General features: G+C 37.7%; 2 protein-coding genes across 2 annotated transcripts; both read right to left on the reverse strand.

The window, feature by feature from the left end:
* Nucleotides 1-2,800: 2,800 nt before the first annotated feature.
* K441DRAFT_651749 (uncharacterized protein) lies at nt 2,801-23,032 on the reverse strand. The gene is given in 3 exon segments (XM_067647245.1): nt 2,801-2,822; nt 22,846-22,964; nt 22,978-23,032. The coding sequence occupies 3 exon segments, from the start codon at nt 23,013-23,015 to the stop codon at nt 2,806-2,808; spliced, it is 174 nt and encodes a 57-aa protein (XP_067509120.1). The 5' UTR covers nt 23,016-23,032; the 3' UTR covers nt 2,801-2,805.
* Nucleotides 23,033-23,333: 301 nt separating this feature from the next.
* K441DRAFT_651752 (uncharacterized protein) lies at nt 23,334-23,760 on the reverse strand (the record flags this gene model as incomplete). The annotated part of the gene is made up of 3 exons (XM_067647246.1): nt 23,334-23,376; nt 23,430-23,569; nt 23,655-23,760. Coding segments are annotated over 2 exons (183 nt in total), but the record flags the coding sequence as incomplete, so codon positions are not given.
* Between the last annotated feature and the right edge of the window lie 244 nt (nt 23,761-24,004).

The following is a 24,004-nucleotide window of genomic DNA, read 5'->3' on the forward strand; positions in this document are numbered from 1 at the left end:
CAGGCGTAAGTAAATACTTAACCACCTCTCCTATTTATCCTTAACCTATAAGCGCCGCTAAGAAAATATAAGATACTTTAGGGCGGCAATTTGGTATTCTAGCTCTAGGCTAAGTGGACTTTAGGGCTAGCAGGTAGGCCGTTAATTAAAGCTCTTAATCGCTGCTAGGGGGCGCGCTAGTGGGTTAACGGCGAGGCTATATTCTATAGCCGTCGCTATAGGATAATTAAGGATATAAGACGGCGCGTAGAAGACGGTATAGCAAAAGATAAGAGACAGGCTATTAACTAGCTAAAGTAGCTACGGGGCTAGCGTTCTTTAGATTAGCTTTATAAGAATATCTAACTGCTAGCTCTTAGGGCGGAAAAAAAAGAAAAAGGCTCTGTATTAAATAGTATATATATATATATAATACTATCTCACTATAGGACTACTATAGTAACCGAGACGCCTTAATATAGGACTATACTATAGTAACCAAGACGTCTTAATATAGAACTACTATAGTAACTAAGACGCCTTAATATAAGACTACACTATAGTAACCGAGACGCCTTAATATAAGACTATACTATAGTAACTAAGACGCCTTAATATAGGACCATACTTTAGTAACCGAGACGTTTTAATATAGGACTATATTATAGTAACTAAGACGCTTTAATATAGGAATGGCACGCGTTTAGGTGTTTAAAATTTAGAGTAATATTACGCGACCGTCAAGAAGTACCGATCTAACTTAAATTATATACCTTTTCGCTTAAAATCGCGTGCAAAGGTACTTAGGGGCGGTCGCTGCGCGACCTTATACGGGGTTCGCGCCAATTATTAGTAGGGGTAGCTCTAACCTTGTATTAACCTAGGCCGTAACTAAGCCAAATAACCCCCCCCTAATATATAATAGGTATCGGAGGTCTGGGTTAGGCTTAGTATAACCTTAGGTTACGTATAAGCCCCTAAGGTCCTCAACATATCGTCCAAATATCGCACCCCCCCCTAGGTAGTGGCCCCTACTTTTTAAACACGTTTTTAAGGCTTAGGTTAGTACTAAGTTAGTATAGAGGGCCTTAGCGCGCCTTTAACCTCATTATCGCCTTAATAATCTATTTTCCAACCCTCTACTATTCTTATACCCGTAATAGCTCGCGTAGGGCTTCTAATTTTATATAGAAAGGCCTACCGTAATTCTAATTCTATAATATAGAGCTCTCTTCTTCTTCTCCTATAATATTTACGCGTTTGGTAGCTTTATTTACCCACGCCGCGCTTATATATCTCCTCCTTACCTTTTATAGATATGGAGTCTTTTAAGAATCTTCTTACCCTACGGTCCACTTTACGGCCAAAGGAAGCCCCTTTAGCCTCCCCCCCTATAGCCTTTAGAGCGAATTTAAGGCCTAAACAGCGCGGCTATAGAATATTTATAAGGCCTAGCGTTTAAAGAATACTATAAGGGTGTATAAGCTAAAGTAGAAAGAGTAGAAAGACTAATATACGAGACTAAAAGGCAATACGGACGGCGCCTAGGTAACGGAAGATAAGCTTTACCTATTTCTAGAGTAGTAAGTCATTAACCGAGAATTATAGGCCGCTAGCTATTAAAAACATAAGTTAAAACGGAAAGAGATATAGAAAGATAGTAAGTGGGTAAAGAAGAGATAAAAGATGGCTAAGGCGGGAGGGTAGCTAGGGGAAAGGCAGCTATAGGGGCAGCTATAGCTATAGGGGAAGAAGCTATAAAGAATAAGGAAGAAGAGATATAGGATAAGGAGGCCCTAGACGCCCTTTTTAATAAAATAGTCTAATACTTAGTTATAAATAGCTACGTCTTCGCTATTACTAAGCTTTATATATAGTAATTAGAAGGTAAGGCCTTACAGCCGCTATAAGGGGTAAAGCTCTTAGTGATACTAGACAGCGTCTACCGCGATAAGAACTAGATTTAATACGTTAACTTTATTAACTAAGGCCTATTTATAATTACTAGCGGCTATAACGTTAAAGGGCTTAAAAGGGTAATTACTTAGTGCTAAGAAACGGGCTCTAAAATACTAGGTTTAGTTAAGTCTTACCTTTAAACTACGGCCGAGCATTTATTAGGTTCGTACTAGTCCGTATAACTACCGTTTTCTAACCCATTCCTTAAGCTATATTACTATTACCTAGGGTAAAAGTAGATGGGACGTTTAGCTTACTAATCTTATCCTTATTAAACTAGAGAATAAAGGGCCTAAACTAGACGAGCTAGTGCCGTATATAATTATATTAATAATATAGGGGAAGCAGAATTAGTACGGCAAGGTTAAGTATATAGGCTGTATACGCAATACTAACCCTATCCTCTACCCTTTCTTTATAATAGCCTTCTACTTCTTTAACCGCTAGGGTAAGAACGGCGTTAAGAGCTTCCCATCCTTTTGGCAGCTAAAGGACTACTATAACCTATACGTCTTCCCTAGTAGTATTAAAGTACCGCAACAGCCGCTAAGCTATTATACGCAGTTTAAATAGAATAAAAAGATATTCTAGGGGGTAGGGATTTACTTAAAAAAGAAGACCTATAGCGCCTATAAGCAGAGCGTCTAGTACGCTAAGCTTAGCGGCGTTAAGGAGACCTAAATTAAACGGGCTAGACGCTGGAATATAAACGCGATAATAGGAGCCTACCTTAGCTACCTACCCTATATATTTATGCGGTCAATCACCAGCTTCCTAAAGGAGGGAAAGGGCTATTTTCTTTCCCGCACGCAGGAGGTGCTAGAGGAGGCCCTCTACTTAAAGATATAGCCTAAGACTAATATCTAGCTAAAATATATAGAGACCTACTACCTAGATAGGGCCAATAATAAGGTTATACGGCTTAACCTTACTAGCTTAGGATTTCTACGCCTCCTTTATACGCTTAGGGTAATCCTATTATAGGACTTAGTAATCCTATATAAGTAGTTCCCGCTCCACCCCCTATAAAAGGACTCCCTCTTTAGCTATAAGGAGTACTAAAGGTTTACTACATAGGTAAAAAGCTTACTAGCTAACGTAGTTACACTAAATAAACTAATAATACGGAAATACTGGCCCGCCTATAAGGCCGTAGCTAAGCTAAGACATAAGGCCGCAATCTTAGAGATTAAGGGGGTTTAGTTACACGTATATACAATCTTAAAACGCCTTAGCGAGATAAAAAGGTTATTAGTATTATTTATACCTACACCTATATAGATCTAGTAAAAAAAGACAGGTATTTAAATAGGGCCTATAGAGTCCGTATATCCACTATCTACTATAACATCTACTATAACGTCTACTATATCCGCGCCACCTGCTTAGCTATCTACCATATCCATACCGCCCGCTTAGCTATCTACTATATCTACACCCTCTACTCTACTATCTGCTATATCCGCACCCCCTACTTAGCTATCTACTATATCCGTACCCCCTATTTAGCTATCTACTATATCCGCACTACCCGCTTAGCTATTTACTATATCTATACCGCCCCCGCTAGCGCAGGCGTAAGTAAATACTTAACCACCTCTCCTATTTATCCTTAACCTATAAGCGCCGCTAAGAAAATATAAGATACTTTAGGGCGGCAATTCGGTATTCTAGCTCTAGGCTAAGTAGACTTTAGGGCTAGCGGGTAGGCCGTTAATTAAAGCTCTTAATCACTACTAGGGGGCGCGCTAGCGGGTTAACGGCGAGGCTATATTCTATAGCCGTCGCCGTAGGATAATTAAGGATATAAGACAGCGTATAAAAGACGGTACGGTAAGAGATAAGAGATAGGTTATTAACTAGCTAAAGCAGCTACGGGGCCAGTGTTCTTTAGATTAGCTTTATAAGAATATCTAACTACTAGCTCTTAGGGCGGGGAAAAAGGGAAAGGCTCTATATTAAATAGTATATATATATATATAATACTATCTCACTATAAAACTACTATAGTAACCAAGACGCCTTAATATAGGACTATACTATAGCAATTAAGACGTCTTAATATAGGACTACTATAGTAACTAAGACGCCTTAATATAAGACTACACTATAGTGACTAAGACGCCTTAATATAAGACTATATTATAGTGACCAAGACGCCTTAATATAGGACCATACTTTAGTAACCGAGACGTCTTAATATAGGACTATATTACAGTAACTAAGACGCCTTAATATAAGAATAGCACGCGTTTAGGTATTTAAAATTTAGAGTAACATTACGCAACCGTCCAGAAGTACCGATCTAACTTAAATTATATACCTTTTCGCCCAAAATCGCGTGCAAAGGTACTTGGGGGCAGTTGCTGCGCGACCTCGTATAGGGTTCGCGCCAATTATTAGTAGGGGTGGCCCTAACCTCATATTAACCTGGGCCGTAACTAAGCCAAATGACCCCCCCCAATATGTAATAGATATCGTTTTACTAGCCGTCTTTTACAATATAAAGCTTACTTAGGTTTATTATATCCTTTATAAAATAGTAAATTATTAAATAGATATACGAATGTTAATCCTAGGGCCTTCCGTTAAAGGTTACATCAGCATTTTATTAGGGTGCTAAGATCCTAGAGGCCTTCTAATAGGATTTTAATTGTCTTAGAGGTTTTAGAGGTCCTAATAGGCTCCTAGTAGGCTCCTAGTAGGCTCTTAGCAGGATTTAGATTTTTTTAATCGTCCTATTAGGGTCCTAATAAGAAACTAGTATTTCCTAATCGTCCTATTAAGTCCTAACAGGATACCCCCTAAGCGACACACCTCCTACACCCTCCCCCCCCTAAAGCGACACCTATTGCACATACCCCTTAAGCAACACCTCCAATACGACATCCCCCCTAATGCGACACCTCCCCACCTTAGGTGCGCGCGCGCGATATATAGTACTATTAGGCGCGATATACAGTACTATTAGGTCCCCGCTATATTCCTAATAGCCTACACATACCTCTGCTAAGTTATCCCCTTTATAGTCACCTTATTTTTTACCCTTCCTTATATCCTTCCTACCTTAGGAGGCACCAGAACAGCAGCTAGTAGAGGACTATTATTAGAACCAGATGACCGTCGCCAGAACTAGATAACTATTACTAAAACTAGACAACCGTCGCCAGAACTAGATAACCGTTACTAGAACTAGATAACCGTTCTAAAGCTAGATAACCATTACTAAAACTAGACAACCGTTACTAGAACTAGATAACAACCTTTTAAATAACTAGCTAGCGAATACTACAAACAACCTAATTAATTAATCGATTAAATTAAACTAGAGCTTTAATATCGGCCCTCCGAATCAAATTAAGGCCTCCTAGGGAGGTACCCTAAATAACTACTGTTTAAATATATAGCTAGCGAATGGCTATAGAGAACGATCTAAATTAATTAGAGCCTTTAATCGGGCCAACCTCTCCCCCAAATTAAATTAGATACTAACATAGGCAGGTAGGCAAGAGGTAGGTAGGAGAGGACCGTCGCTAGAACTAGACGACCGTCGTTAAAGCTAGACGACCATCGCTAGAGCTAGACGACCGTCGCTAGAGCCAGACGATAATCGTTTAAACGACCAGCCAGCGAACATTATAATCAATTTAATCGATCGATTAAATCGAACCAGAGCCTTAATATTAGCCTATTACCGAATTAAATCGAATTAAGGCCTCCTAAGGAGGCACCCTAGACGACCACAGTTTAAATATATAGCCAGCGAACGCCTATAAACAACGATTTGAATTAATACAATTAATCGCAATTAAATTAATACGATTAATCGAATTAAGCAAAACCTTCAATCGGGCCGACCTCTCCCCTGAATTATAGATATAGACAGGTAGGTATAGACAAGTAGGCACGACAGGTAGGCATAGATAAGTAGGCACAGATAGGTAGACACGAATAGGTAGAACGGTAAAACAGGTAGGATAAGTAGGATAGGTAGGACAGGCAGGACAGGTAAGATAGGCAGAATAGGTAGGATAGGCAGGACAGGCAGGACAGGCAGGCACTAGGCCTATTTAGGAAACCAGCACATAGCCGGTAGATTATTGGGAACTCCGCCAATTGACGATTTGGGGCCTCCGCGAGAGGCTCCTTAGTTAATTGCCTAACGCCTAAGCGATTGTAAAGCTCCTATAACAGACGCAGGCAGTAGGCAAGAAAGATTAATTTGGATTATTTAGATTATATAATTAAATTAAATATATATTTTTTAACTAGCTATAAATACTAGAGTATTAATATACCTTATTTTTAAATCTAGAATTTTTATTATTGTCCTGATGGTCCTAATAGTTCTAATAGTCCTAGAGGTCCTAGAGGTCCTAGTGGTCCGGGCGACCTCCTAATAGGTTCTTAATAGGATGCTAAGTGTAAGTGTCTCCTAAAGCTCCTAATAGCCCTAATAGGAGCTATTAGAAGCTGTTAGTACTATTAGGAGGTATAAACTGTCGGGAATAAGGCAAGCGGTCGTTACGTAACGTCGCAGCACTAGCGTGGCGAGGAGTCTTAAGCTCCTCGCCCTTCCTTATTCTAATAAACAAGCTTTATTAACCAACATCACTATAACCTACTCAAGTAGCCGTTATTGGTAAGTCACCCTATGTGACTAATACTGATTAGTGGTTAAATATATAGTTAACTATAGAGCAGCTAGGTTTTTAAATAGAAGAGATAGTCTCGTATAGAGGTGCTATATACGCTTATATAGAATGGATTCTGGCAATACTATACTACCTTAGACTTACGGAAAACTAGTAATAGAAGTGTTACTAAATACTAGGAGATACTAAGTTGCGTCTATTATATAGAATAACCGTATTTACAAAGATTTGGTTAAGTACTTTAGGTTAGAAGTGTTACTAAACCTAAGGTCCTAAGTTAATAACCGAAAACGCGTCAAACAACCCTTATTTCCTTATTTTTATTATTATTAAAAACGCGTTAAAATAACTATCTTAATACCTTTAGTGTACCTTTACAGACCGTAGAATTATAATTACTACCTAATTACACGTTAAACAACCTTTAATAATAGCTATTATGGCGTTAACCTACCCAAAGAAGTATAAGGATAATATTAACTTAGAGATATGGAACACCAATATAACTAACCTTAAAGATGTTAATTAGCAAGACTTAAACGGATTCTTATTATACCGTAGTATACTATAAAGATAGTAAATATAACGACACTATGCTATAATACTATGTAAGGGAGGACTTTATTAGATAGACAAAGGGAATATAGACTTCTATAAAGAAGGATATTATATAAGACTTCCGTAACTTCTTGCGGAAGTATAGAGTCTTTATACCTATAGATGGGGGTACTATTAGAGATAGTATTTAGGAGCAGGTTATTAATATAAAGGAAGAGTATAAATAGACTTTATAGGAGATTAAGCACTAACTACGCACTATAAGGAAGCTTAACTTATAATAGAATCTAAGTAATATACCTCTAAAGATAAATCTACTTCTGCCTTTAACTCCTCTATATCTAATTTAACCCGTAACTTTAACCTTAAATACTATACCCTAACGAGAGCAGGCATAGGATCCCATTACTTCGCGATTTAATAACTTTTAGACTCTACCAACTAGACCTACATCCCTACTGCAGCCTATAATACAACTCCTATTTTCTCTATCTTAATCTTAAATTAGGGGTAGTTTAAAATTGCTTATAGAGCTTGCGAAGCTCTATTCGGATTAGGAGAAGAAGTTTAGTAGGGAATTATATAATATTCTTAATTTAAAACTACGTATCTTCTATAACTATTACTAAAAGCTAGAAATAGAGTCTAATTAATACCATAATGCTTATTCTGTTATGCTTAAGGGCTAAGCTAGTACCTTCTATTATAATCGTTTAATAGGAAAAGGATATAATTTTAACCGTATAATATATAAGTTAAGATACCACTTTAAAATAAAAGAGAATAAGTAGCAGTATATATTAGAATAGAGAGAAACTACCTTTTTAAGAATTATTGCTATAAACCTAGGTATCCCTTAGCTTAATTGTCTTTAAAAGCTCTTTAATTAACTTTAGATAATTTAGCGCGGTTTATCCAAATTATATTAAGAGAATTTTAGCCTACGTAATTAAGTTATTAGCGTATACTAAGGTGTTAAAGAATATAACCTTACTCTCTTTAATCCTATAAATACTTATAAAGGTATATATACTTAATTAAGATCTTCTATTAGTACCACTCTACGCTCTTAAAAAGTATAGCAATTTAACGCCTAGCTTTAACCTACTTTAATTAACCCGCTTAACTAATATAATTATAACTAAACTAATCGAATATATAGTGGCCGTAGTAGGCAATACGGTAGAGGGTATAATTAACGACTATAAGGTAAAGGTAGAGGTTCTTATGGAGGTTTATTTTAAAGTAATCGCTAAAAGAAGTGCTATATTTATAAGAAACTAAATTACTAGTTAACTAGGCATTCTTTTAATAAATAAAAGGAGGTATATAATAAGTTTCACTAGAGTATAAGAAATGTTAGAAATTGCAAGGCTACTACGGCCTACTTTTAAAGCTTTCTAGTTTAATATAAAGGCGTAGAAGATCTTAAGGGTAAGGTTAATAAGGCCGAATAGCTCCTTATAGATATAAAAATTAAGGACTACTTACCCGACTAATACTTTACTAAGTATAGTAAGGTAGATAGCATATAAACCGTTGCTATTCTTAATAACTAATCTACGCTCTATTCTATTATAAAGTTAGATATTTTTAATAAGCTAAAGGAGAGCTCTGTGTTCTCCTTTAATAATAAATACTTAGCAAATGTCTTCTATGGTATTATGCTAGATATTAGAGCCGCAGGAGTATCTATAGTAGGAGAATCTTAAGTTTAAGCCCTTTAGTAGCTTAATAACTCTATTTAGATTAACTATTTAATGGCAGGCTAATATATAATTTGTTTTAGTAAGGGTACTACAATCTCTTTTAGCACAATTAGGGTCTAAACCCCCTTAGGGTGCATTACTTTCTATATTATTCCTACAAATACTCTATTTTTATTTTACATCAGAGATATAGATAAATTAGGTGTTAAGCTCGATAATCTTAAGAATATACTTATATAGGGAGATAGTTGGGTACCTATTATATGTAAGTAGGGTCACCCTTAATTGCTCCTTTATTAACTAAAAAAGAGTGTTGCTTAGAGCTACCTAACTAAGTTAGAGTTATATTAACTACACCGTCGTTTTAACCACCTATCCGTTTATTAATTGCTTAGGGTTCTTTAGTAAGTAGACTATAAAGTTAAGGTTAAGGCAATTAAGTATCTTATAAAGTACTACTATTACTACTAAATAAATTAGAAGTCCTCTGGCCGATTTAAGTTTACCCTTAAAGATAACTATAACTTTAACTTTTGTATTATTGTTAACGTTATATATCTTAGCGGTAAGCTAGTACTCTAAGTTATTAACTTCTTAACCTCCTTCTAAGCCGCACGTTTCTTAAAGGATATATTAGCTAGGAATACATAGGATACCCTTTAATTATACTAGATTAATATCTATCTAGAACCCCTTAATTAAATCGTCTATAATATAGGAAAGAACTTCTTATCTATAAAGTTTTAATAATAGATAAAGGCAATAGCAATTAAGGTTAAGGAAGTCCCCGTTAAGGCATACAATAGTATTAGAAAAGTAGAGCGATATTATACGCCATTACGCCGCGTATATAAGATTATCTCTTTAGAACTAGAGAATACTAGCAAAGAACTTACCTTATAAATAGCTGTTAAAGCCGTTAATAATTCCGCTGGCCTAGATAGACTTATACCTACATTACTAGTCTTTAGCGCCTACCCTTAAATAACTAATAATTCTTTACTATCTTCCTCTATTATATAATAAGCTAAGGCTATTTACAAGGTAATAAAGGAGGTGCGATATCTCTACGCTATATGCTAGGTTAACAACGTATTAGGAATAAGAAATAGCCTAAATACCTTAACTACGCTTAATCTACCACTCTAGTCTAAGGTACGCGTATAGCGTAAAAAGGGAGGATAGTTAGGCCTATATTAACTTATTGTAATTAATAGTTAAACTTATACTATTTAGATGCCTTATAGACCCACTTAATTCCATTTAACTGTTATTAAGCCTTACTATAAAGATAATAGTTTTAAGCCTTTATAGGATGCTATAGAAGATACCCTAAAGGAGAGCTATAATTAATGTACTCTAAAAGGCGACCATAATTCTAATATAATTATAGTAGATACGCCGTAACTATAACGTAGTAGAGGTCGCCTAAAGGGATTACAAAATCGCTAATATCTTATTAATTTTAAAGAGTAATTTATTGCCGCTATTGAGAATAGAGTTAAGCTATTAATGGCCTTTATAATAGCTAAGGAGAAGGCTAACTTTAAGCTCGTAAAATAGCTCTAAAAGGAAGGTCGTATTATAACTCTAGGAGCTCCTTTCTAAGTATTTAATAAGTAGGAGATCGATAGCCTTATTATAAGAGGAGTCTTTAAGTTTAAGAAGTATAACCCTACTAAGTTTAATGAAGTTCGCATCTTTAAGTTAAGAATAGTTAATAAGATTAAAGGCAAAGCTACTAACGCCCTATTTAAGAAATTAAGGCTTATTATCTAAGGTTACAATAATAATAGTAAGAAGGTAATTCTTATATAATCTCCTACAATTTAACGAGCTAGTTAGCAAGTTATTGTTACGCTAGCTCCCTCCTTAATAAAGAATAGAATGGTGGTTTATTTATAAGATATTACTTAAGCCTACACCTAATTAGAGACGCACCTTTAACGCTTAATATTAGCATACCTTTTAGAGCAAATTTGCTACTAGTATTCTAAGGATACGATTATGGTTATGCTTAAGCTATTATATAAAATCGCAGAGGTAGGAACTTACTAGTGGGCTATCTATAGCAAGTATTATAAAGAGAAGCTTTTAATAACTACTTCTATATTTAATCCCTACTTCCTTATTATAACTATAGGAACTTTATTTAGAATTATTAGTATATAAACTAATAATATAATTATCTTAGGAGACGACTAGTTCTTAGCTCTTAAAGAAGACGAGCTAGTAAAGGTAAATCTTATAGCAAAGCTAAAGGAAAAGCTTAATTTAATAACACTATTACTCTTTAATAGATATATCCTTTCCTTAAATAAGGATTCTATTACTTTACGCCAGAAGGGTTAAGGTAAGAAGATTAATATTATTAACGTTAACTCTCCGAAATAAGGATATATAGAGTAACGCGCTTATAGAGCTTATATTGCTTCTATTTATTAACCTAAGGCTTTATTTAATCTCTCTGTTGCCGCCTAATACTAGGAACTAACTAAGGATAACGTTCTTGCCCTAAATAAGCGTCTTTCCTAGTAAATAAACCATTTTAATCGGGGACTACTCTATATGCCTACTAATCTCCCTACCGCTAAGCTCTTTGTATTTGTTAATAGATCGTTTATAAATAATAAAGATTTTAGCTCTTAGCTAGGATATAAGATTATTATTATAAATAAATCTACTAGAGAGAATAACTTTACAATCTATGGTAATTTTATTTATTAGAGCTTAACTAAGAGTAAGCGTATTATTTAAAGCGTTCTAGCGTTAGAGATATATAGAATAGTTAGCGGAGTTAATATGGTAATTACAATTAGAACTACCCTAAAAATAATTATAGATTAACTTAAACTTCCTGTTATCCCTATAATTATATATACCGACTTATACTCCCTCTATAAGTGTTTAGTTAAGCTTAGTACTATAAAGGAGAAGCGCCTTATAATTAACATTATGGTACTTTATTAATTCTATAAACGGCGAGAACTCTTTAAGATTTAATAGATTAACGGTTAAAATAACTTAGTAGATATAATAATAAAGGCAAACCTAAATAAGGCTTTAGAAACGTTTGTTAATATAAATACTCTATATATATAAGTTAAAGGTTAGGTTAAAAGGGAGTAGGAGTATAATAATCTGCAGACCTTAATTTTAACCAGCTAATTAGGATTTTCCATCCCTAGGATAGAAAATTACTATTAGCTCGCTTATAACTAGCGCCTTAGTAGCCTAGACATAATATCTACCTATAACTCCTTAGTAAGAAAGCACTATATACTAAGAGGTAAATTTTAGGACAGCGAGACTTATATTATAATAGTAATAGTAAATAAAAAGGATTTATATTTGTTACGCTAGTTAAGCAGTATTTATATCTAGATAGTAACTATAAAAGAAGAGTTACTAGTGTCGGGAATAAGGTAAGCGGTTGTTACATGACGCCGCGGCACTAGCGTGGCGAGGAGTCTTAAGCTCCTCGCCCTTCCTTATTCTAATAAACAAGCTTTATTAACTAACATCACTATAACCTACTTAAGTAGCCGTTATTAGTGAGTCACCCTATATGACCAATATAAACATTTTGCTGATATAATATACTTTTAAAAATAGCTTATTCTCTTTTAGGAAAAGGCTAAACTATAGGCAAGTATTAGGGGTAGAGATTTATTTAACGCCACGGTCTTAGTACTATATTAAGTTATTAGCTTAACTATTAAAGAGCTTAAAATAACAATCCAGTGGTTATACGTAATTAGTTTATATTTTTCTATACCGTTTATAAGCAATATCAAGTTAAGCATTTAAAATTTATTAGCAACTTTAACGAGAAGGGGGTAATACTAGGCCTTATAGTAGTAGCCTAGGTAATTATATTAGGCAAGGCGTATAGGGAGAGGTTAAAATTTTTAATAGTTATATAGCTAGGCTCTTATAAGTTAGTGTCTATTATTAAGATAAATTACGCTAATAGCTCTCTACTATCTACCTTTTTAATTTAGAAGGCGTAAACCTACCTAAAAGAATAGTATTAAATTAGTAAGTAAAATAAGGGCTTTCGCGGATATATAAATGCTACTTCCCCTAGTAGGTAAACGGACAACTCCTTAGGTCTATATTATATTAAATATTATAATAAATATACAAGACACCTTATAGAAGATTCTAATAGTAAAATATAGTAATATTGCCTGCTTTTAATAGATAATTATTTAAGCCACCTTACCTAGTAATTCGTTAAGTATATACTTACGCATAAGATCGTCCTAGTAACCCTACTACCTTATTTAACTTATAAGCTTTAACCACTAAATATGGGTTATTTTAGGCTACTTTCTTACTACTATAGGAAGTAAGTAGATAACTTCTATTAATATGGCCACTTAGGTATTAATAAGGAATATTTTTAAAGCTTTACCCAAAGGTACATATATAGGTATTTATCTATAATATAATCTGCAGCGCCTAAAAAGCTATAGGCCTTCTACCTTATAATCCTACTACTATTTTAAAGACTTTTACCTATATAGAGCCTTTTAAAAGCTAAGATATAGAGAAATTAAATATACCTACTACTTTATATACTTTAAAGACGCTAAGAACTATAAGGGAAATTAAATCTTTATATAATTAAATTAACGAATTAACGACCGCGCGACCTAACGGCCTACTTAAGACTCTAACTTAACGACGTCTTAGAAAGCTATTTAAAGCTTTAATAGGCTTTATAACCGACTCCTATATCTAAAGGGAAGAAAATAAGAAATATTAAAGCTTTTATATTAATAAGAAATTAAGTAGGCGACTCCTTAGTAAGGGCAGAGTCCTTAGTTAGGAACATATTAATTAATTAAAATCTAAAGATCTATAGAAGCAGGAGGCCTCCGCATAAAAGTTAACTTAAAGGAAGTATAAGGAAGGAACAACTCTATTAGAGCTTAACGTTACTATATTAAGTAGAGCCGTTCTAAACCCTAGTAAATATAATTAGGATTAGGCCCACCTTTCTTATATATTTAGGTGCGACCCGCAGCCTATAAATAAGTAGATTAATAGGTCATTAATCTAGAAAGGGACGTCGTAGGAATATAGTAGCCGCCCGTGTAGTTAGTCGGCGCGCGGGTCTATATTATTACCAAACGTAAATAAATTAATTTAAGCAATATCGCGATCGAAACAGTAGTATAAAAGCTTCAATTTGACCTATTTAGAATATATATAAGCTCGTTGTTGATTTTATTATAAATGTGAGGTAAGGATGTAGATAGGGAGTCCAATAATAGAACAATAGGTGTATTATATAGACAGAGACGAATCCTTAAGGGAAAAGGAGGAGTCTAAGGTGCGAGGTAAGGGGTTTCCATAGGCACGTGCAGCGCACGTGCCTCACAGGCGAGTCGCCTACGGGTCGCCTGCACCTCGCAGCTATATAGCTATCTACTCAGGTTTCACCTGACAATGCCCCCCCCTTTAAAAAGGGTCGTCCCCGATCCTTTATATGCTTAGGCCTCAATAAAACCCTATAAAAACCTTAATAAGGAAAAAATTGGAAGGGAAAGAGCGTCCTAATTTTACGCATAGAGAGACAGGTGGTATACTTGCGCGAAGATGTTAAGGAACTTCAACCGCCGGTCAAAGTTGTCTAATTAGTCAGATTTGGCTTGCCAAGACTTCCCTACATTTCACTGAGCCAATAGCAATTTTGCATGCCTGGCATAGAAAATCCTAATTGGTCCGTTCAACAGGTAGAGCTAGTAGCTCAATACTGTCGCCCGAATTTAGTAGACACAAAATATTCCAAAAGCTCGCTTGTGTAGGCAGGTCGCTAGTACCTCACGGGTAGGTCGCAGGTTACTTGCATGCAGCCAGATTCATAGACGGTAAGGCTGTATACCCGTTAAACCCACCGCTGACCCTTGCTTTAGCCTTGCGTTATACTGGCGTAGCGCCGTATATACTTCGCGGGTAGGTTATAGGTTACTTACATACAGCCAGATTAGGACGGTAAGGCTATATGCCCATTAAATCCGCCACTAACCCTTACTTTAGCCTTGCGCGTTATCTACATAGTATATGCGTGGAATAGTGTATAAGTTGTCTATACAGGTCCTTACCAGCAGGTCACCAGCAGGTCGTAGACCCCGGTCAAAGGACCCCGGTCCCGGACGGGTGTAGGACAATATAAGTCGTCAGTATAGGTCACTACTAGCAGGTCACCAGCAGGTCGAAGACCCCAGTCAAAGGACCTCGGTCACAGACGGACCTATCCGGTATAAATCGTCGGTATAGGTCACTACCAGTAGGTCACCAGCAGGTCGTAGACCCCGGTCAAAGGACCCCAGTCTTAAACGGACCTGTTACCTAACGTATAAACAGTCTGCAAAGGTGGTATAAAGTAACAGACTAGGTCCAGGCCTAGGAGAGTACTTTTTAATTACTTTAGGGTCACCAGCGGTGCGCCATAACCTCGCCTACAAGTCGCCTATAAGTCGCCAAGTTGCGGTAGAGTATAGCTTACGTAGGATATTAATGAATTGAGCTTCACCCCATATATATACCGCAACTCTTACTATAAGCGTTAGCTTATTCCTCGATCCCTTAGGACGTCCTCTGCCTTTCTTTAATATAGGCTGTGTCTTAGCAGCAGCAGCGCTTACCTTTCGCTTACGCTTTAGCTATAAGGCTAGGTAGTAGCACACTAGCTTCGTGAAACGGTCTATAAGGATAAGGAGGTGTCTTAGACTTAGGGAGATCCGTAACAGAGTCAAGTAAGTAATACCGCTAGGCTCATATAGGGGCCTTAAGGGCTGCAGCTCACCATGAGGTGTATAGCAGTGCGATTTAAACATTAGCAGGTATCGCAGTACCCAGGTATTTGCGGAGGTCCTTAATAAGGCCAGACCTTATCATGCCTTAGAAGTCCTTAAGTGTTACCAACAGGAACTCGCCCCTAGGTGGTCGCGTGTGGAGCGTGTAAAGGCGTCCCTTATACTCCACAGATGGACCAGTAACTCGGGGGTGTTCCATAAGCCGTTTCGGCTACGGTAGCTACTACTACTATTACTATAACACGAGACTCTGCGCGAAGTCAGTGCCAGCGAGGTAACTCACAAGGTCGTCGCGGGGGACCGTTGCCTGGGCCAAGGGTCTAGCGCCATCAGGTCGGTCGAAGTCTCAATGAGAATGGCAGGACACTCTGGTCCGCCGGCGCCAGGTTATTGGTGTAGTAGCACCAGGACCGCCCACAAGGTCCATAACCCGCAACTTTTATATAGCGTTAAGGGTTAATTTAGCACCCATTGTCGTATTAAGCACGTAGGCGGACTTCACCCTAGGGCGTATCCATCGCAACATATACCACAATGCGTTCCCTTTCTCCCCATCTAGCGTCAGGTCGCGATGCGCCTACGCAAGGTATGCGTTCAGGGGTATGCGGTATCCAAATCTTTAGGCTTATACGTAGGTTATCGGTATAGGTCACTACCAGCAGGTCACCAGCGGGTCGTAGACCCCGGTCAAAGGACCCCGGTCACGGACGGACCTATCTGCCGATATACATCATCAGTACAGGTCACTACCAGCAGGTCACCAGCGGGTCAAAGGACCCCGGTCAAAGGACCCCAGTCACAGACGGACCTGTCCGGTATAAGTCGTCGGTACAGGTCACTACCAGCAGGTCACCAGCGGGTCGAAGGGCCCCAGTCAAAGGACCCCAGTCACGGACGGACCTGCTACCTAACAGTTAGGCATTATTTGTAGCGGTTTGCCGCCAGTGTTCTTTGCGATTACTACCTACATTCTTCTTGCGATGCGCAGGCGTATCGCCGGCGTCTAGGGGGTCCTCTGAGCCATCTAGCTGTTAAGTAGTCTCCCCTAAAACTTAGTTGGGAAAGCGTCGCCTTCCTAAGGTTCCGTTCTCTAAACCTAACCCTACGGAGCCTATACTACGACCGCGCTTCGGGCGCAAAGATCTGCTATTGCTAGCTACGCGGTCTTCCGCGAGCTTTATAGTGTCGAGCAATTACTCTACACGGCAGATTTCTGCAAAGAGGTCCTCAGCGGTTTTCACCCATATAGCGAAGTTCTGGCGGAAGAGCTCTACCTATAGGTAGGTCGGGAGATGTGAGAACCAAAAGTCTACCTACTGATCAGGGTCAACAAAAGGGGTGTATAAGAAGAGGTCCTCCAAGCTACGCATACGGGCTAAAAAGGTGTCGAAGTTCTAGTTCTCCTTCATTACAGTCGTATAGTACGCAGTAGCATTTTCAAAGCGTCTTACTATAGGGTTCTTAATCTGGTCTTAGACCATAGTCTTAAGTTCATCCCACAGTAGAGGACCCTTATCTTTAGCGCCCAGGCGGCGATGCACTAATTAGGCAACTGTCTTCTCTTTTACAAGACCTTCGATGGCCTAGCGCGTACGTCGCTCGCAGTCGTAGTCAGCGTCGTTAATCTTGAATCGATTCTTAATTACGGCAATCCATTGGTTAAACTTCTATTAAGTAGTGCCACCAATATTAGGCGGTGACTTCTTAACCAGGGCGTCGAGATTCGTTCATCATATACGTTCGCTGCGCGACTCATGCTCTTCACTAAAGGGGCGACAAAAGGTCAAATCGATAATGCTCCATAAGTTGGCTATTTTCTTAGCCAGCTCATCTAGCTCCTTCAGGTCAGCAGTATTCGGTGGGACGCTAGTAACCTTACTAAGCTCCTGTTAAGCCCAGGTATATAAGTCAAACTAGTCTCCAGCGTTCGTAGATATCTGATCGTCTTAAGATTCGGAAGGTCGCGTAGATTCTGCTAATGTGCTTCTAGCACTAGATCCTGAGGCGTTCTGCAGTCGTGTCGCCAGCGTGTCGCCGTCAAGTGCAGGCGTCAATCTTGTCTTCGGAGGCATCATAGATCATAAAAAATTAAACCGGCTATCCTCCCAAAGGGATTGGTAAGGATTCGAATATAAGGTAAGGATATAGATAGGGAGTCCAATGATAGAACAATAGGTGTATTGTATAGACAGAGACGAATCCTTAAGGGAAAAGGAGGAGTCTAAGGTGCGAGGTAAGGGGTTTCCATAGGCACGTGCAGCGCACGTGCCTCACAGGCGAGTCGCCTGCGGGTCGCCTGCACCTCGCAGCTATATAGCTATCTACTCAGGTTTCACCTGACAATAAATTAATCAAATATCGTCTATATGTGGCTCGCTACATAAGGTGGCTCGCTTCCTGGTCAACTACGTTATAAGTAACGTTATAAAAATATAAATAATGCTATTTATATATAAAATTATATATATTACTTTATTATAACGGGCTCTCCTAAAAGGGACATATTAGATAAAATAGATAAAGGTTTTACTAATATCCCACTAATGTCTTAAAGAAGACATAGTTAGATAGATAAGGGGTAAAGAGTTTTACTAGTATTTTAAGAAGGATTATAAAGGGAGCTGGTTCTCCTCTAGAGAAGAATTAGTAATTAGTCTCTAAATAGAAGAGGTTAGAAAGTATTTGTCCTTTATTATATAAAGCTTATTTTACCTTTAACTTATCTTCTACTTACCTATAACTCTTATTCTATACTATTAATTAAATAATTATACGTTCCGGTTAAACTAGCCTCTTATAATTTTATTCGCTTATAATCTATTATAGAGGAAACGCATAGCTATTAATTGACGATAACGGGCCATACCTCTTTACCCCCTAAAATAATACCCTTACTATAAGAGGCTAATAGAGTCTCCCTAGAGGAGCGCATTCCCTTTACTTATAAAGGAGTAGACTAAAAAGCTATGGCTAGTCTATCTAACTTTATAAGACTTTTAGGAACAATTATTGCTAGGAAGTTATTAGAGCGGTTACTATATAAGACTCTATAAAAAAAAATAAGAAGTTAGAGATATAATTAAAATAAGTATATTAATATAGGAGGGTACGACCAGTGGTGTTAATAATATGAATAATATTCAAAGCCTATAAATATATTCATTTATAAGACCGTGATATAAATTAAATATTTAATAACCTAAATAAATAATTTATTTATAAGCTTAAAAATATATATAGAATATATATAAAGCTTTAGTGGTGGTAGGAGACGTAAGGTTTTAGGGGTATATACTTATATATACGCCGAGCGTTCTTATATATACGCCGAGCTCGGTTATTTACTTTTTCTATATACGATAATTCTTTAGATATTAACACTCTACCACCCCCTTAATATTATATCTACGCCCTACTACTAATATCCCCTAATTTATTAGATCCTATAGTACTTAATACTAGCAGCGCAACCGGCTCTTAATCTAAGTTATTTGAGCTTAATTCCGCCATATTTAATAACCCTAAACTTAACAAGCAATCTAACGCGTCATCCTCTACTAATACTACCCCCACTAGCAAGAAACGTAAGCTTTAAGCTATTAATACATAGTCCTTCGCGCGGAAGCCTTATAGGAATAAGGAAGAGAAGAATAGTAAGGACAAGCGCTAGTTTTATTGTAAGGAATGTATTTATTAGCGCGATATAATTATAACAAATATCCGGTCCTATTTAGAAAAGCAATACGGTATAACCATTAAAGAAGACAACTCTATAATTAAGAAGGTTATAAAGCAGAGGCTTTAAGGATTATTTTAAAAGCAGGGCTAATTAGGTGCTTAAAAGATAGAGAAATAGAAGGAACAGATTATAAGGGAGTATATAAAACAGGAAGTCGTCCGTAAGGCCCTTACTTAGTTAATCATCGTCCAAAACCTTCTATTTAAAGCAGTTACTTAGCTAGAGCTTTAAGCGCTTTTTTTATTAGTTAATTATACCTGCGAGAATGTTCTAGTTAACTCTAGTAAAACAATACTAAAACTTATTAAAGAATCCTTCCTACTTAATCAAACCGTCCTTAAGTAGAAGCTTTAGTCCTCCCTTATCCCTATCTACCTCTCGCTAGACATATAGACCTCGCCAAATCGGAAGACATTTATAGCAATCTGCGCCCACTTTATTAACGATACTGGCAAGCTTAGGAAGGCTCTACTTACTCTACCGTTCCTCCCTAGTAAACATAGAGGCGACGAGCAGGTAGTAGTGCTATGGTAGGTGCTTTAGGAGTACAATATCCTTAATAAAATTAGGTACTGCGTTAGTAATAATCACGGCTTAAATAATAAGCTTCTTTATAGGCTTTCTTTAAGGCTTAAAGAGGCTGGAATTAAGGCTTAATTTAACACCGAATAGTACTAAATCCGTTACTATAGCCATATCCTTAATATTACCACACAAGCCTTTTTTTTCTAAGGATAAGGAAGCAGTTAATACCGCCTTTAAAGATACTTAAGTAGAGCTTAAATAAGATACAGAGCTTAATAAGGATTAAGTAGAAGAGATCCTAGCTAAAAAGTTTAAGAAGGGAGTAGCTAGCAAATTTACCTATTGAAAACTTGGTCCCCCTAGCAAAATATATAACGTTATTGTCCATATTTAAAGCTCTAACGCTTACTATAACCACTTTATAGTATTACCCTTCGTGCAATCCCTATAGATAATAATATGCGGTAGAACTCGTGGTATAATATAATACTAGTAGCGCTTAAGCTAAGGGAGGCAATTAAGGCCTACCAGAAGGAGTACGTAAAGGAGTTTAATAAGAAAGATTTCCTTAATATAGCTAACTAGTAGACTCTTAGCGATATTAAAGACTTCCTCTAGCCCTTTAATCGTGTTATAAAGGAGACGGAAGGTAATATGGCAACGCTTAATAAGGTGCTCTTTAATAGACTTTATAGTAGAGCACTTTAAGTTATCTTTAGTTAAGTACGCCACTAACAAGAGACTCTGTAACGCTATTGCCACTAGCTAGCACGCCTTTAATAAATACTACCTTAAGACGGACAGTGTTACCGCGTATAGCGCAGCTTTACTACTTACTCCCCACTAACAGAAGGTATACATTTACCGCAATTAGAAGGAAGTATGGAAAAAGCCTATAGTTAATGCCGCTTAAAAGCTATGGAGAGATTACTATAAGGATAGGCATAAGGCGGAGCTAAGCGTGTAGGAAGCTTCTAAACCAAAAAACAGCCTAATGCGTATAATAAATGGGAAAAGAGGTAGGCAGTCGTGATATTAATTAAGGACGAATTTAACCGGTTTATTAATGATCCTCCCGTTAAGCTTCTAAACGGCACCTCCGCGCTTAACTGGTGGCTTAATTCGTCTAACCGTATAAGCTATCCAAGCCTCTATCGTATAGCAATTAATATCCTTTCTATACCCCCTATGTCGGCCAAACCTAAATAAATCTTCTTAGGCGCTTGGCGTATAATCTCATGGTAACGGATAAAGCTTAGGCTAGTAAATATTGAGAGAATTAAGTGCTTAAAGTCGTGGATTCACATAGGACTAGTAGTAGGATGGAGGTAAGAGCTTATGGGAAGGATTAATATATAGATTAGGAGGGAGGAAGGCTTCTAGGACGATTAAGACGGTAAGGTTAAGAATAATAATTAAGTAAAATACCATGCTAAGACTGGTGATAGAGCTTACATAATACATATTCATTCATTTATTTATTATTATAGATATTTAACTGGTTTAAGGATATAAATAAATATTTAGCCAAAATATTCATTTATTCATTACTAACACTACTAGGTACGACCTCTCTAAAATGGGAAAGTTATAGTGCTATCTATCTATCTGTTGGTCTGTCAATTGGTTAGTTATAGGGTAGTTTTGGATAATGCGAATAAGCAAGTATAAAATATCCTTTATCTAATAGAAAATGTATAAAATATCGCAATTGATAAGGATAAAAGTGCCTTGTGTGGAGCTTTTCTACCCTAACTAGGTAGAATAGGACTCGATTCTGGCAGAATTTAATAGATATTGCAGATATTGTAGATATTATAGATATTGCGGATATTGCAGATATTGTAGATATTGTAGATATTGCGGATATTACGGTACCTTTCCCCCTAACTATATAATAGCTAAATACTTAGAGAAAATCCTCCTATTTCTCTTATAGTTCTTCTCTAATGCTAATTCTTTAAATACTTTATTTTCTTAAGAGTTTCAGGATCTATCTGTATTCTCTCCTATAATATTATACAACGTACTCCTAAAAAGACTCTTTCTGGCTTATTGCTTATTGCTAAAATTAAGAGAATTTTAATTGCTATAAGTGAGAGCTGTAGCTAGCGCTTTTGTTGCTGTTTTTAAGACCACTACTAAATTGTAGTTGTTAAAATCTTATATAGCGTCTTAGAGATAAAGTCCTTATACTTATCTTGACTTTTAGTTAAAATATTATACTATTAAGATCCTTAGCAATCTTATTAAACTCGTTAAGGTCTTTAGCTAGAGCTATCCTTTTATATAATAATATACTTCTAAGTATAGAACTCCTATTCTAATATCTTTCCCAAAGCTCTTTAACGCCATTAAGTATAGGCTTATACTACTTCTTTTTTTAAACCTGCTTAATATATCTTATATAATAGGCTAGATAAAGAATAAGTGTAGTGGCGTAAAGGGGCGAGTTATCTGTTTTATAGTAATATCTATTAAAGGTATTCTAAGTATTTTTAATGTGTTTAGAGAACTCCTTCTATTATATAATATTAGCTAAATTAAGAAATAGAAAGGGGAGATAAACTAACCTAAGATTTATTAAAGTGCTTAATTATAACATCTATTGTAAAGAGTATATTCTTAAGCGTTGCTTTATATCCCTAGCATTTTAGGGTTGCCTAGTAGAATATTTAAAGAAAACTTTTTATTATATAAAGAGCCTCCTAGTCCTTTAGACTAAGATAGTCCTTTTTAAGTATATTAAGGTTACGCTTAGTATACGTATTAAGGGCAGACTCTTTCTAAATTGCTATGCTAAGTATAAAATACTAGCTATTCTATCTCGTACGATTATTAAGCGGAATTCTTCTCCCTATAAGACTTTTAAACTCCCTTATATAACTAGCTAGCCCGCGAAGCCCTACTGCACGCGTCCACGTCGCCGCGGGTGGAAACATCATTAGGAAATTGTTCCTTATGATGGCTAAGTGCAGAGGCGATGGTAGGGAGCCGTCGCAGCGCATGCAGCGCGCTGTCGTCGCGCTGTGGTGTTGAGCCCGCGACGCGTACGAAGCATCGTACAAAGCATCGCCCTCAACAACACCAGGAGCCTCACTGCCTCCGCTTGAGGCTCCTGTTCTACCACCTAGGGAGGCCTATCAAGGGAAACTGGGATACGAAAACCACCCGATGTACGACTACCTGGCTTGCAGCCAGGCCCGAAACTGGCCTTATCCAGCCAGTCGACGTGGACGCGCCCTAGGCGTACAACAGGACACCCTTGGGCTTGCACTAGCTCTGAGATCGCAAAGGGAAAGCGGCGAGGGCGTAGGGAACCTCTTTTTATAAGAACTTGTTAAGGTTAACGCGTCGCAGGTACCTCGTACGAAACTTGTTAAGGCCCCAAGGCCACCGCGAAGAACTTGTTAAGGCCCTGCCTAAAGAACTCGTTAAGGCCCCTCTACGAGGGCCTATCTGGTATCCGGTACACCCAGGTGACTCAGAAGAGGGTCTTAATAGGCGTGGTGCGCGCGACCTGGACGACAGCGACGCGACAGCGACGCGACGGCGACCAGACGGCTCNACGAGGNGGAAACACGGGCAAAGCTCTAGGCAGCGGAAACACAGGCCAGCTTCGACGGCCCCATGGCGTTTGACTAGGTGACTCACAGGAGGGTCTTAATAGGCGTGGTGCACGCAACCTGACGCATATACATATGGGGGAGGCTCTAAGGAAANANAGGCCAGTCGGACGAGGACTCGACAGTTAGAGACACAGGCCAGCTTATAAAAAGGGGGGACANAAGCTTGGTTAGTAGGAGAAGGGGGAGCAGGTTGCCTGGCACGGGACCTGGTCTATAGCCCCCTCCTGCAAGACACGGTCGGCCTGTCATGAGGAGACTCTTACAGGCAACGCGAAACGGGAACTGGCAGTATTATAGGGTGTTGCGCCCCTATACTACTACTAGCCTCCCGCGGGGCGTAGTGCGTAGTAGCCACTGCTGGCTCTAGGGACCTNACCCCTTNNCTGGGCTCTGACCCCTAGTGCACCTGGTAGGCAGGTAG

Source organism: Cenococcum geophilum (assembly GCF_001692895.1).
Source record: "Cenococcum geophilum 1.58 unplaced genomic scaffold K441scaffold_3, whole genome shotgun sequence".
Classification (NCBI taxonomy): domain Eukaryota; kingdom Fungi; phylum Ascomycota; class Dothideomycetes; order Gloniales; family Gloniaceae; genus Cenococcum; species Cenococcum geophilum.

What these genes read in the sequence shown, in the direction of transcription:
- K441DRAFT_651749 (XM_067647245.1), bottom strand. Translation starts at nt 23,015, where the DNA reads ATGCTTCGTACGCGTCGCGGGCTCAACACCACAGCGCG.